Genomic DNA, 15,022 nt, shown 5'->3' with positions numbered 1-15,022 from the left:
CGAGGACAGCGGGGGACACCCTGCAGACCTGGGTTCAAGCCTCATGCCACCACCGGCTACTGGTCTGCCTTGGAGAAAGCGCTGGAAAACTCTTTATACCAGAACTTCCTTTTGGTGACACAGGGTGAGCACTTTTGCATTAAGGATAAGTTCTATTCAGAACCTGGCACATGCGTCACTGATACATTAAAAATCTATTAGCATGACGGATCCATGACATCTCTCGTGTGCGTGCCCTGTCTGGGGCTCCCTGGTGCTCCTATGTGCTGGCTCTTCCCTGACGTCTAGAATGCTGGGCAACAAGAGGACATGGCTGACCCTGAGCCCGGGGAGCTGGTGGCCGCGTGGCTGGCAAATCCGAGCCGCTGCTTCCTGAGGGCCGCACCTGTCCGCTGCCGCCTTCCCCAGACCCCTCTCTCCTTCCGGAGGAGCAGACCTACGGCTGACGGGACGCTGGGCAGATGGTGGTGCAACAACCTGCCCCCAAGGCAACGACAAGGAGAACAGAACTGAGTCTCTGAGAACCCATCCTGGCTCAAAACGGAGGAACAACAGGACCCAGGAACAGAGGAATTCTGCGAGTACTCACTAGCATCCCCAGGACACACAGCCAAGTTCACGCTCATTCCTGGGGGGAAACAAACGTGTACCTTGACTGGCAATATGGACTTTAAATTCCCAGGGAAGCAAGTGAGTCCGAGCACGTGGGCAGAGAGGGCGGGTGGGGGGGTCAGGAAGCAGAAGGTGCAGGAGACTCTCCATCAGAAGGGCCTTTCTGAGAGGCGCCGACCTCAGGGCTGGAGAGAGGACTCGGTACCATGGCCAGAACCCAGCAGACGGTGCCCACACCACGTCCAGCCACTCACTGACCTTCTGATGCGCTCCGAGCCGCCCACCTCTGGGAGCTCAGTCTCAGGAGGTGGTAACAGGAAGGCCCACCCCCACCCCCACCCCCTACCTGACTCGGAGCGCGGGCAGCTGGAATAAAACGGACGGACCTGCTCAGGAGCCTCCAACGCTCCGCAGACGTAACCCACTTACACATAACGGCCTGCAGGCCCACGGCAAGGCATGCCTCGTGCTTCCCAAGCAGCGCTGCTGGAATGCCCGCACGGGGAGCAGCGGCCAGAGCGAGAGCCGGCAAAGCCCAGGAGGAATCTCATCTGAATTGCCCGGCTCATGTACACGGCTGCCGGAGAAATAATTCATTGCGATAATTATTTGAGATGGTTCCACTGCTAAGCCTCTGAGAACGAAGCACTCGTACGGGCGGAGAATGCATGCTGTCTACTCACTTGTCCATCATCAGGGGAGTGGCCGCACCACACTGTGGCCTTCTCAGTGGGAGCAGATAACGTGGATTCCCTCAGAAGGGACGTTTCTCCGCAGTGTAAGTGCGACAAGATGCTTTAGTGAGTGTCTTCCGCAGCCATAGAACAGACAACAACCCACAGACGACACCACGGCGGACTGGTGCGTGAGCTCAGGAACAATGCCGTGTGCGCACCAGGGGAAGATGGGCAGGGTTTCACGTCACCAGGGAACTAGGAGGACAAATCAATCTTCAGCTCCGCCGAGACGTTTCTCTGACGGGTCCGTAGGGTGGCCCGTTATGTGTGGCCTTCAAAACCACACAAACTCTACAGAGACATCGTTGTCATTCAAACGATTACCACTAGCAGTGACCCCTCCCCCGCCACCACAGCTCAGCTCAAAACTGGCTGGCCTGCTCACCGACACCCGCGATTCAACACGAGAGCAGGAATGTCGGCGTCCAAGGCAATGCCATTCGGAAAGCATGGAAGACCTGGTCTTCAACGTAACAGCCGAGGAAAGCACCCTCCAGAGGAACGTGGTCCACACTGAACGAGGGGACATTACAGGGGAGAACGCCGGTGGCTTTCCGCTCACACGCGGGCAAATCCCACCAGTGAGCTCTGCAGGCCCCACACGGAACCACGAGAGCAGCGCTCCAGGCTCCCGCGGAGACACGGCTGACAACACGGCTCACAACACGGCAACGAGGCCCACCGCACTCAGCCCTCCCACGCCCCCACCGAGTCCTCTTCTGTCCGTTTAGGGGGCAGCCACCCATTGACACAACCGTTCTCCAGATGAAATGGAGACTCTGAAACAGCTGGAGCTGCGCTTTCCAAAGACGTGTGCGTTCCTGGGAACAGGTCATTTTTCTTTTGTGTGGAATAAAGTCCACTTTTCAGCAGCTTTCTGAAACCCCTCCCCAGGATGCCCTACATCCCGCTTACGTCCACCTTCACACACCTGCAAGCTTCCTCCATCAACCGGACAGCTACGTCAGACTTTCAGATGTGACCGTACACGCCTCTGTTCAAAAGAGGATTTAAAGTAAGTGCTGGGCCCTGACCGGTGTGGCTCAGTGGATAGAGCGTCGGCCTGCGGACTGAAAGGTCCCAGGTTCGATTCCGGTCAAGGGCATGTACCTTGGTTGCGGGCACATCCCCAGTAGGGGGTGTGCAGAAGGCAGCTGATCGATGTTTCTCTCTCATTGATGTTTCTGACTCTCTCTCCCTCTCCCCTCCTCTCTGTAAAAAATCAGTAAAATATATTTTTTTAAAAATTAAATAAAAATAAATAAATGAAATAAGTGCTGGCATTGATCCCTGGGGCTGCTATGTGCCCGGGGTGCCAGTGAGGTGTCCCGATTCTACTGAAGCTGTGGCCTTTGGGGGGCGGGGTGGGTGGGAACAACGAACGGGTCCTAACGTGAGTGCAAAGATCAGTGACACACGTGCAAGACGGCGAGCTGTGCATCTGAAAACCTGCAGGGGGTTTAGTCACCCACAGTCCTGCCCGGGCCACCCGGCGAGGCGCTGCCCACCCCGGGCGGCGCGGGGAGTGCCCTTTGGGCTCAGCGGCAGGCAGAGGGCACAGCCACGGCCGGGCAGCGCCGCGGGCTCCGGGGGCGGGGGCCTCAGAGTCCTGGCTTTGACAGGCAGGAGGAAACCAGGGGCTCACACCACGACAGACACTGTTGGACGTGTCGCCTGTGGCAGAACAGATTCCAGGAGCCAAGGCGATTGTGTCCGGTACTGGGAGGTCTGCGTAAGGTAAGTCCCAACCCCAGCATGCTGTGGGCCTTGCTGACCACCGTGGCTCCCTCCCTGGAAAACACCTGGCGCGTGACCAATGCTCAGAGAGACGAGGAGAATGAGCCCGGCCGGCGTGGCCCAGTGGCTGAGCGCCGACCTATGCACCAGGAGGTCATGGTTGGGTTCCCGGTCAGGGCACAGGCCCGGGTTGCGGGCTCGATCCCCCGTGTGGGGTGTGCAGGAGGCAGCGGATCCATGATTCTCTCTCATCGCTGATGTTTCTATCTCTCTCACTCTCCCTTTCCCTCTGAAACCAATAAAAATATTTTTTAAAAAGCACTAGTGGAATGAGCAATGACCCAGTAAATGACCCAGGACATAGAAGGATATCCTCGCTCTGTGTGGTGCCAGACGCTGGGACGGGCCCTGGTGAGAATCCGGGAGCAGGTGCTGCCGAGAAGCTTCGGAGCAGCACTTCGGACAGCCAGCGCCCTCCCCGGCGGCAGGCCCTAAGGAGCGATCCTCCTCCCGGGGCGGCTGGCGGGGGAGAGCCATCTGTCACAGAGGCTCCAGCAAGGAAGACACTGCTGACATCACCAACCCCCCCCACCCCCCCGCCAAGGGGTTCATTTCTGTCCTGGCCGCCATTCCTGCCAAACCAACCGTCTGCTGACATGAAGTCAGCGAGCAGCGATGACGCATTCTGAACCCTGAGGCGTGACTCCGCCACACGTGTTCCGCGTGGCTCCCAAACGCAGGGCCATCGGGCGGCTGAGCCGCTTGTCAGACACGCAGGCCTCCGAGGCCCACGTGAGCTCACTTCTCAGGGCGACTCCACGCCACTGTCCAGCAATTCGCTTCTCTCCCGCCATCGCTCCCCCCCACCCCCCGGCCCCCTGGGTTCTTTGCCATCATCAGGCAAACACGTCACTCCCATCTTTAAAAAATACCCACGGCTGACGCCACTTCCCCTGCTGATGACCACCCAATCTCTCTGCTTTTACAGAAAAGCTCCGTCTCTATCCAGCGTCCCTCCTCCCCGACTGGTGAGCACACCCCATCAAAGCACCAGCCACCTCCTGGCTGCACAGTCATGGTGACCCCTCAGGCCCCATCGGATTCGTGGCCTCAGCAGCATCTGGCTCAGGCGGTCCCTCCCCGTTGAAACACGCCCTCACCTGCCTTCGAAGACCCCACACCCTCCGACGTGTCCCCCACCTCCCTCGTCGCTCCTTCTCCTTCTTCCATCCGCCCCTCCATCCGGATTTCCCAACAGTGGAGGGCTCAGAGGCTCGATAGGAAACCATTTCTTCTCTTCCTTGTTTTCTCCTCCTCAAACTCGGCCACGTAGTGGCTTTACCAGGGCCATGACGTTACTGTTTATACACCTGGGACTGCCCACTCTGCAGCCAAAACCACCCCACTGGACCCCAAGCCCGCGTTTCAGGGTCTCCTTGACATCCCTGACATTCATCTCTGCAGAGCCAAGCCACATTCCCGATATTCCCCATCACAGTCACTGTCCCCTTCCCGGTCTCCAGACCCAACACCACGGAGTCATCCTTGACGCCCCTTTCCATACCACCCATCCAACCCATCAAATCCCTTCACTCCATTTCCAAAACATCAAGAATCAAGTTGGACTTCTGCCTCATACACATGGATTCTTAGATATGTCTCCAAAAGAAAAAGCAGTAAGAGAAAAAATAAACTGGATTGCATCAACTTTTGTGCATCAAGAAGTGAAAAGACAACTCAGAGAATGGAAAATATATCTGACAAAGGTCTAGCACAGTGGTCAGCAAACTCTTTAGTCAACAGAGCCAAATATCAACAGTACAACGATTGAAATTTCTTTTGAGAGCCAAATTTTTTAAACTTAAACTATATAGGTAGGTACATTGTTATTAACGTAATTAGGGTACTCCTCAGCTGGCCTTTGCTAAAAACTCAAGGGGCCAAAGAGCCGCATGTGGCTCGCGAGCCGCAGTTTGCCGACCACTGGTCTAGTATCAAATACATGAATAACTCTTACAACTCAAAAACAAACAAAAAACAATCCAATTTTAAAATGGGCAAAAGGCTGAATAGACACTTCCTCAAAGAAGATGTACAAATGAGTCACGTGATGGGAGACTGAATGTCATGAGTCATAAGTCATTAGGAAAATACCAATCAAAACCACTTCACACCCACTAGAATGTCTGCAATCAGAATAAATGAAAGGTAAGTTTTAGTGAGGATGTGGAGAAACTGGAACCCTGTATATTGCTAACTGGAATATAAAATGGTTCAAATGCTCTGGAAAACAGTTTGACAGTTCTTCAGAAAGTTAAACATAGAATTACTCTATGAGCGGTCAACTCTACTCCCAGGCATATACCCAAAGAAACCTAAAACAGGTACTCAAAAAAGTACATGTAAACACACATTCATACCAGCACTATTCACAGCAGCCAAACCGTGAAAACTTCCCAAATGTCCATCAACTAATGAATGGGTAAACAAATAGTTTACAAACCACAAACTACATACAAACAACCAGGAGGTCACGGTTCGATTCCTGGTCAGGGCACATGCCCAGGTTGAGGGCTTGATCCCCAGTGTGGCATGTGGAGACAGCTGATCCATGATTCTCTGTCATCACCAATGTTTCTCTCTCTCTCCCTCCCTCCCCCTTCCTCTCTGAAATCAATGAAAATATATTTTAAAAAATATTTCAGGACTGTCACCTGAAGATACCACACGACAGCTCCCTCCGAGCATGTAAATGCCCAGGACACTCCATCAGTCGGTAAACGAATCTAAATCAAATTCCATCTGATTGAAAATAATCACCATGCGCTGCCCAGCGCTGGAGCATGAAGTTGCTGAGAATACTCGTGGTAATTGCACGTTGCTATTTGCGGGCGCCCGAGTCGGCGCGTGTGCCGGGAGCCGTCTGAGCGCAGGCCCCAGGCAGAGCCCGGGAGCATCACGCTCCACGTGCCGGGCGTCCCCGCTGCCCGCCCCCTCCCCGCCTCCCGGGCGGCTGTCCCTCCAGTGTCAGGTGCACCGCTGGCCACAGGATGGGAACGTATGATTGCAGGTATTTTATTTTCAACTAAAGCGCCGCCACTAGAGATTTTTCCAGCTCGGTGGACTGGAAGTTAAACCATCAAGGGCTAAATACGCTTTTGCACAGCCCTACACGTTCTGCTTGTAAACAGGGAGGCACAAAATACTAATGGCGACAGTACGGGAGAGGTGTTTTCATGATGGGGGTGCACCTTGCAGCCACCAATTTTCCAATGTGCCCAGTAACACACAGTCAGGGTGCTGAGTGGGAATGAGGAAGACCTGCTCTGAGATAAACTTGTCCCAAGACACCGGTTAGGCTAGCATCCATGAGCCCCCACTCTTCCCTGCGTTCTACCTTAGTGGGTTTTCATCATCACCATCATCTACACTAATAAAAGAGTAACATGCTAATTGACTGTACCTTTGTGACGTCCACCAGCCAATCAGGAGTATGCAAATTAACCCAACAAAGATGGCAGGTTAATTTGCATACACAGGTGTGAGTGGCCAGGGGCGGGGCACACTGATGCCACCATAGCGACGACGCAGGCGTTCCACACCACCCTAGCCGCTCAGGGCCTCTGGGCAGCATGGGAAGGCGGGAAGGCGGCTCCGGCCAGAGCGAAGGCGGTGCCGGCAGCCAGGGGAAGGAAGGCCCATTCTTACACGAATCTTCGTGCATCGGGCCTCTAGCCAGAAATCATCAGAAAGCAGGACACCTGGGTTCTAACTCCAGCTCTGCAGCTAACAATCTAAAGAGCCGAAGAACCTACACTCTCTCTGAGCTACAATGGACTTACGGGAAAATGCGGGGTTGGCAGTAAGTGCTTACAAATGATCCTAACTTACAAAGGTAAACACAGGAAAATACCGCGGGATAGAAGAGGAATGTTTTTCACCCGAGGGGAAACAGGAAAATGAAAAACGCTATCAAGTGCACTGGAAACGAGGATTAGAGAAGAACGAACATAGTTCAGCCCTAATGAGACGAGGCCGACAAAAACGCAAAGGAAAATACCGCCATGCTCGACGTGCCTTTTGGCCCAGTAATTCTGCTTTGGAACACAAACCCCCCAAGAAAACATCCCTCCAGAAAAATCAAAGCCCCCCACCGAAGAAGCTGCCCAGCAGCGTGACACGCAAGGGAGGGCGCCGCACGCAACCTGTCAGGACGCACCAGGGCGCCGTGACGCGAGGCCTGGTGGTGCTGACAACACGGAACAGAGGCCGCCACGGCCCACGGTCACATGCTGAGCGGTTTCCAGAAGAGGGGGCACAGCCCCCAGGACAGGACAGGGACGGAAAGGCTCGTCGCCACGTGCACTCGCCCCCTCGGGCTTTTACAAAGCAGCTCGCTGATGCACCGCAGAGCACGTGGAGGGGCAGAGCTGGTGACCGGGTCCGTCCTCTCTCCAGGTCACTCCCGCGGCACAACATAAAACGGGGTGGGGTGGGGAGAAGGGGGTGCTCCTAAGCTGGCGGTGGCCATGAGGTCCGAAAGGTTGGCGACTGCGGGCTTGAGGAAACCTTGGGAAGCTGGAGCCCGGCTTTGACATCTCTTCTCTACAGCTTTTCTAACACAACGAACACCCATCTCCATCTAACGCTGAATGGTGTTCAGGCGCCTTCACAGAGACTGTTACTGAACTGTCTGCAGAACAACCCGCATCCGTGGCAGCTACGGACCAAAATGTTCCACTTCCGTACGAGGTCTAGTCGCCGGGAAGTAGCCGATGAACACACACTGTACGCATCGCTGGACCACTCTCCTCCACCCCCGACCCTCATCAATGGGAAATTAACGGGAACGTCCACAATTATAGGTTATAACTTCAACGTAATTCTTGACTCTCAAGTCGACCTTAATAGGGTAGGACTTGCCAAAGAGTGGGGAGTGTTGCCCGTTTCTGAGGTACAATGACCTCTTTCCTCAAACACTGTGGGACCCCAAACCACGGCAAAGTGCTCCCTCTGGCCGGCCCAGCAGAGACCCCGTGCAGCCTCAGGGTGTGAGGTAAATGGACTTCTGAGGCCACAGAGTTCATGCCCAGAATCACGGCATGGTACTTGGGTCCAGGGTACAGATGCACCTTCTGGTGACCATCCACTAAAAAAACAACCCTAAGACACAAAAGGCAAAAACCCAGGATTCTTCGAAGTAACGATTCTCCGAAAGAAACTCAGCCAGTGACAACACTCTTGTAAAAAGGAACGTCGATGTATCACAAAAGTCTGTTTTCTTCCTCCCGAAAAGAATTTTTTTTCCCCCTATGGATCAATATTTTGAAGTTCATGTTTTAAGCTTTGAGATGCTGGTATCCTTTAACATATTCCATGATTGAAATAGAATGAAAATTAATAATGTGTCATGAGAGGAAGAGGTTTTTTTAAAAAGCTAAAAAAAATAAAAATGGTAAGAACTGGGCCCCGGGATTTAAAGAAATCCTACCACAGACGACCACACACTTCTCTTGGTGACGGCACTGCACAGAGTCCAAAGCATTTCCAATCTCCCGCATCTGGAACTCAAGGAAAAGTCCACGTGCACAGATGACACGAAAAAGACACTGGCAGGCAGCTCTCCCCGAGTTCTACCCTCACCGGCATTCTCGGACAATTAGAAAACAGGCTTTCATTTTGGGACCTGTTTAACATGCCAAGGAATTTCATCTTACATCAGTGGTTTCTACCGACAGACCATATGTTTATTTGCAACCAATAAATTCAAGCTCTTAGGAAAGAGAGGAGGAGGAATTATTCATTTAAAAATGAATCTAAAAAATAAATTGCCAAAATGCAACCCATTCCACTGACATTTTTTTTTATCCACCTGACTGATTCTATAAAACCGAATCAATTATTTTTTTTCAGTATTCAAGTAATATCTACAGGTCACATGGGTCCTCGGGTGCCACCTAATAGTTTCAGGGATTTAAAGAAAATGACGCATGTGCAGAAAAGCTCCAAGACTCACATTAAGCTCGACCAAATCTGCACACTTTGATTGGAATGAAACCGCTATCTTGTTAACCATTACCCATCAGATGAGATAGCAATTCAATATTGAAACAGGCTGATCTAATATTTACTCATTAAAATACCATGTAATGAGGCAGGGATGAGAAGATGTCTTTAAAAAAAAAATCAGCTTCAGAAAGATCACACAGGTGTGAGCAAATCACAATTAGGATACAAATGACAACCTGCAGCAAGAATGTGAGTAGCTAAGAGGCCATTAACATTTCCAAGTTCTCTGCCTGTGGTATTCTTAAGTCCTGCCCCACTCCAGTTCTTTGGGGCTGCAGACACTTCAATTAGGGCTGTGGTAGAGTCCTGTGTAAATTAATTAGTTGAGGTTGCACAGATTTTTCTAAAAGCAGCTCTCCAAAACAACCTCAGAGAGATGCACCGTTTGTGGGGAATTAGAATTTAAATACAACTTACTAATCAATTCTTCTTGCTTTCACATTTCAATGACATTCTGTGCAATGATAAGTCCTGGAAAATTCAACTAACCAATCTTTTATTTGATTTCAATTAGAGGTAAAGGGGGGGGTGTCAATTTTGCTTTTGACGTTCACATTTTCTTTCAGGTTTTATTCATATGGCACGAGTTTTCCTACAACAACTATACATGAACTTGATCCATATTTAAGCAGGTGAGGAGTCTATCTTTGACATTCACATATGCAACAACCAAATTAGCTACTGAGTAATGTCTATAAACAATGTCATAGCGAAAGCATGCATTCCACGCTCCTGCCTCAGACTTCACCTGCTAAAGCTGTTCGTCATAACTGAGCTAAATATTAAAGTTTGGCATCTTTTACCAAACAGAATATCACAGTAATTTCTTTAATTCAAAATGGTAAGTGGATTGTAGCTGTAAATAACTTTTAAAACCATTTAGAATCAGATGGCTGGTTAAGTATTATCCTTCGAAATAAGTAAAACGTGCAGAAAACGTAAAAATTGGTCGTGCCATGGCTTCCACCGTAAGTTAAAAATGGAAAGGACCAAGAAGAGCCTTCCAACACCGCGTGAGGGACCCGGGAGCGCTCCTCTGACCCGCACACGAGGTCCCCACCCTCTCCTGGGGTGACCGGGAAGCTCCCGCTTGCTAGCAGAGCTGATGGGCGGCCTTTGTGGACAAAGAGGGGGGACTGTACCATTGAGAAGAGGCTGTCCTTCGTGCACGTCCTGGGACAACACCGCGCTGTACACGTCCTCGGGAAAGCCCGTCTTGCACGTGGCGACCTCCCCGGAGGCCCCTGCGGAAGCCTGCAACACAGAAAAGAGCGTGTTCAGCGCTGCGCCCACAAACACCCCGTCCCCCACGGTGACCCCCGGGCTGTGGAGGCAGGAGGGTCAGCTTCTCGATAACCGGCGTGGAAGAAACCAACCCCACTCCTCTTGCCCAGCAACATGTAAACAACACACATCCCGCCTCTCCTAGCAACTGGGCCTCCCATGACCTGCTCCTGGGGCTGAGGAACCAGCAGGGACCTGGGGGTGGGGGGGGTGGGGGGGCGCCCAGCAGCGTGCGGGCCCCACTCCGGCAAGGCTAACCTCACTTTTCAGGAGAAGTGCACACATCCCAGCACACGGCCTTCTAATCCTCACCTCACGCTCTGACTGGGGACGTCTGTGTCACTATTTACTCCGATAATTAAAACACGAAGCGACGGTACGTACATTCACTGCAGGGTGTAGTGTATTTTATACCGAGTAATGCAACCTATCCAAAGTGTGTGTGTGTGGGTGTGGGTGTGTATGTGTGTGTGTTCCAAGGGTAGGGATACAGCCGGCGTGGCTCAGTGGTTGAGCGCTGACCGGTGAACCAGGAGGTCATGTTCAATTCCAGGTCAGGGCACATGCCCGGGTTGCGGGCTTGAACACTGATTGCATGTAGTCACCAGTTCTCATCACTGATGCTTCTCTCTCTCCCCCCCTCTCCCTTCCTCTCTGAAATAAAAATATTTTTAAATATACATATATATAGTATGTATATAGTATCCACAAGTATGTTTCCTTTTTAGACTTCAATCTGGAAAGTGAGCTCTGGCCACCTCCCTGTCACCTACACAGGTGATCCTGGTGCTGAGAGCCCCGCCCCGCCCCGCGCTCGCCACCCAGCCCACCCGCCGTCCCGCTGCTCCCTCCAGCCCAGCCACCCTCACAGGACCCAGCCCTCAGACAAGGCCATGAGTTACTGACTTCCTTGCACTGAGGGGGACCCCAGCATGGGGGAGGAGGCGTGGAGGCAGGCTGAGGAGCGGGGAGGCAGAGGAGGCAGGAGACAGGGTGCGCAGGGGTGGATCGGAGACTGGGGGGCAGTGTCTGGCACGTTGCTGGCTGCTGAAGCTGGGAGGCGGGTGCTAGTGGCTAGAGCTCAGGATGGCTCCCAACCATCACCCAAGGCCTAGGAGGCCTCCCCCGCCCCCGGCGAATTACCGACCCCAAATGTCAGTAGGCACAAGGGTGACACCCAAGAAAAAGGGGTGTCCTCCTGCCCTTTGACCCCTCCAGCAGTGGGAAGCCCACCTTCTCTTCAAACAGCTCCCCACACTCCTATTGGAAAACTCTCCCTTCCAGAAAGCACAGCCCCGGCGCGTGGCTCCCAGCAGCATGCACTCCCCACTCCCCGGGCGGAGAGGACACCCTGGAAGTTAGAATGTGAGAGACCCAGCCCCTCAGAAAGGTCCCCGCAGCGAGGGAGAGGCCGTGTCACGTGTGTGCTCTCAGGTTTGAACGAAGTGGGTGAGGCGGCCGGCAGGGCCGTGGCACCCTCAGCCCCAGGGCGCCTTCTGTGCCGCCAGCTCAGCCAGGTCAGTGACCCCGAGAAGGGGCGTTGAAGGATTAGAACAGACAGACAAGAGAAAGGAAGCTGGGTCTGGGTGGGACACTGCTCCCGGATGGAGAGACAGCGCCACAGACAAGCCGAGTCTTTTTTTATAGCCGATGCCACGGGGCAAAGTGAGGGCGGGTCAAGATGTTTACAGCCTTCTCGTGGGTTTCAGTCCCACTCAACTACACGCACCTGATCAGGCTTTGTTTCCCTGCAGCCTCTATCACGCAGGCACGTGGGGCCACGTGTTGGGACCACAGGTTCAGGCTCACAACCACAGCTGTTGGCTATCATGGTGCTGGGAAGCCCTGCCCTCCAGGCTGGGACTTGCACGCGGCCACGAGAGGCCTGAGCCCTCTCCTCAGTCCGAGGCTTGGACCTGTCCAGACACTGTGGCCGGGCCCCACAAGCGGGGTCAGCAGTGTGTTCTGTAACAGGGCCAGACGGTAAATATTTGAGGCTCTGCCGGCCCTCGGATTTCTGCTGAAGCCATGCCCGTCTGCTGATGTCGTCAAAAAGCCACAGACGATCGGAAACACAGGAACAGGGCACCGTGCGTTCCCATAAAACTTTACGGACACTGAACTCGGAATGTCACTTCCTTCTGGGTGTCAAAGCACGTCGTTCTTCCTTTGATTATTTTTAAAAGCACGCGGGCATTTAAGAAGGTGGAAAACTCTCTTGGCCAGACAAAAGCAGGCATGGGGACTGTGGCCTTCAGAGCCCGGAGGAGGGAGTGTGCTCAGTTCTGCAGACCAGGAAGCAATTCGCATTTTACAAATGAGCAGAGAGGGTCTCACCTCGCGGGGATCCCCACGCCCTCCCCTCGGGGCGGAGGAAGAGGCACGATTCTAACCATAGAGTCTTTCCAAGCACAACCAGTAATCACGGTTCTTTCAAGAAACATGGACCGAGCTGTCCATCTGCCACTGGGAACAGAAGCCACCACCCTGCCCTTCAGAAGTTCAAGGCTGAACGTGGGAACGAAATAAAGAGCTGGGTGATGGCAACAGCTCGTGCAGACTGGGAAGTGAAGATGTGCAGAGGGCACAGGGGCCTGGGGGCCTCCCACGCAGGGCCTGGGAGTAGCTGGCAGTGGGGGAGTAGCTGGCATGGGGGTGGCGGGAAGCCATCCATCCAGGCAGCGCTGCCCGAGCTGGAACAAGGCAGCGAGAGCCAGCGTCCCGCCTGGGGAATGACAATGAGCAGTGTCCCTGGCGTCCAGGGAGCCAGGCAGAAAGTCAAAAGTTGGGGCTGGAGAGTTAGACGGGGTTCGATCCTAGATGGTGGGGGCCTGGGGGAGCCAGGCACAGATTTTAAGCAGAAGCGGGTGGTGTTTGATAGAGAATTCTCTGATGCTTCCTGGGAAATGTGTGTGGGTGTGGGGGGGGGGGGACAGGAGGTCAAGGGGGGACAAGTGACAGCTGGGAGACAAGGCAGGGCACAGACTTGAGTCGGGCAGGGGGCCGGCTGTGTCAGCACGCAGACAGTTAAGAAGGACAGGGCTCCCCGAGGACAGGACTCCGCGCGGAAGGAGGGGGGTAGGAAATGGGGCCGCCCCACGTTTCCAGCTCAGTGACCCTGGACGCGGGTGGCACGAACTAAGAGCGATCATCCAAAATGATGACAATCGGGAACGAAATGCGCACGCGGCCGCAAGACGGGGACCGCAGACCTGCCATGGAAACCGAGGCCACAGCCGAGCGACAGGCAGGCTCGCCTCTGAGGACGACAAGTTTGCCGGGAGAAAGAAGAGGCGCGGACCAAGGCCCTGCTGGCTGACGTGGGGGTCGCAGTCAGCTGATGGCTTACACCAGGCCAGCACTGAGTCACGGCTTCCCGTTTCTTTGCTGCTGATCTAGGGCTCCTGGGAAGGGCAATCCACAGTTAACCCTACAAGACCTGCTCTCATTAAACTAGTAATTCCATCCAGATGGAGTGGCTCCTCCTGACTTTCTGTATCAATAAGACCTTATGGGACACCCCAACGTCTTCATAAAGATGCTACTCAGATCTGAAAGACAGGGCATGACTCGTACCCAGGCCCTGCTCCCGACAGCAGGGTGGGACCGTCCTGCCCGCGGGCCATGCAAGGCCCACGAAGTCCTTTGGTCTGGCCCTGCCCAGGCATTAGGGGCGTTCAGTACACATTGGACCACCGACAGCAGGCTGGTTCCTAAGGGGGCCGTTCTGTGCGGCCCGTGATCGAGGTCATAAATCTCCAAGTGGCCCTTGGCAGAAGAAGGTTCCCCACCCTGCTCTGCAGGGGCTCCGGAGCCACAAGCCAGGCTCTGAGGGGCAGGCGTGGGTAGTTTGGACACGGACTTTCAACACGCCAGACGACCTACGACCCGAGTTTGCACCCCGCCCATCGCTTTCCGGCTGTGCCCTCAGAGAAGTCCCGTCCCATCGCACAGCGTGTGTAAGCACAGCACCCACTCAGGCAGCGTGAGGCGTGGATGAGATCGAGCGAGTGAGGCACTCAGAACCGACGGGCACACAGCTACTCAGGGCCTCAGCTGTTAGCAACAGTGGGATTAACACTCATACAACATGAATCGAACTCCTAGGACCTAGTGTATCTGTCCTACAGCCCATTTATCTACGTACTTATTGGTGTGTGTTTTATAGCTTTTTAAAAAATCTTTATCGTTGAAAGTATTACAAATGTCCCCTTTTCTGCCCCATTGGCCTCCTCTGGCCCACCCCCGCCCCCCACTCTAGGCCTTCACCCCACTATTGTCTGTGCCCATGGGTTATGCACACAAGTTCTCTTCCCCCTCTCCCCCGCCTTCCCTCTGAGATCCCCCAGTCTGTCCCATGCTTCTGTGTCTCTGGATCTATTTTGTTCATCAGTTTACTTTGTTCATTAGATCCCACATACGAGTGAGGTCATTTAGCGCCCGAGCTGGCTCAGCGTAGCGGGTAATCTGGGCTCTCTGTCTAAAATACAGATTCCTAGATCCCAGCGCAAGACTCACTGACTAGAGTCTGGAGAGATGGGGGTGGGTCCGTATATTTAACAAGAGCCACACAGTCACTCAGC

General features: G+C 53.7%; 1 protein-coding gene across 1 annotated transcript in view; it reads right to left on the bottom strand.

Moving 5' to 3' along the window:
• CDH2 (cadherin 2) overlaps positions 1 to 15,022 on the bottom strand; it is a 204,567-nt gene that overhangs the window by 170,398 nt on the left and 19,147 nt on the right. The window contains exon 2 of the mRNA XM_079784015.1: positions 10,298 to 10,409. Coding sequence (XP_079640141.1) covers positions 10,298 to 10,409 — 112 coding nt within the window. The remainder of the gene's footprint in view (positions 1 to 10,297; positions 10,410 to 15,022) is intronic.

The sequence above is a fragment of the Cnephaeus nilssonii genome (genome assembly GCF_951640355.1).
Source record: "Cnephaeus nilssonii genome assembly, chromosome: 11".
Taxonomy (NCBI): Eukaryota; Metazoa; Chordata; class Mammalia; order Chiroptera; family Vespertilionidae; genus Cnephaeus; species Cnephaeus nilssonii.
Note: the sequence above shows the minus strand (reverse complement) of the source record. Positions and strands in the feature narration are given on the sequence as shown.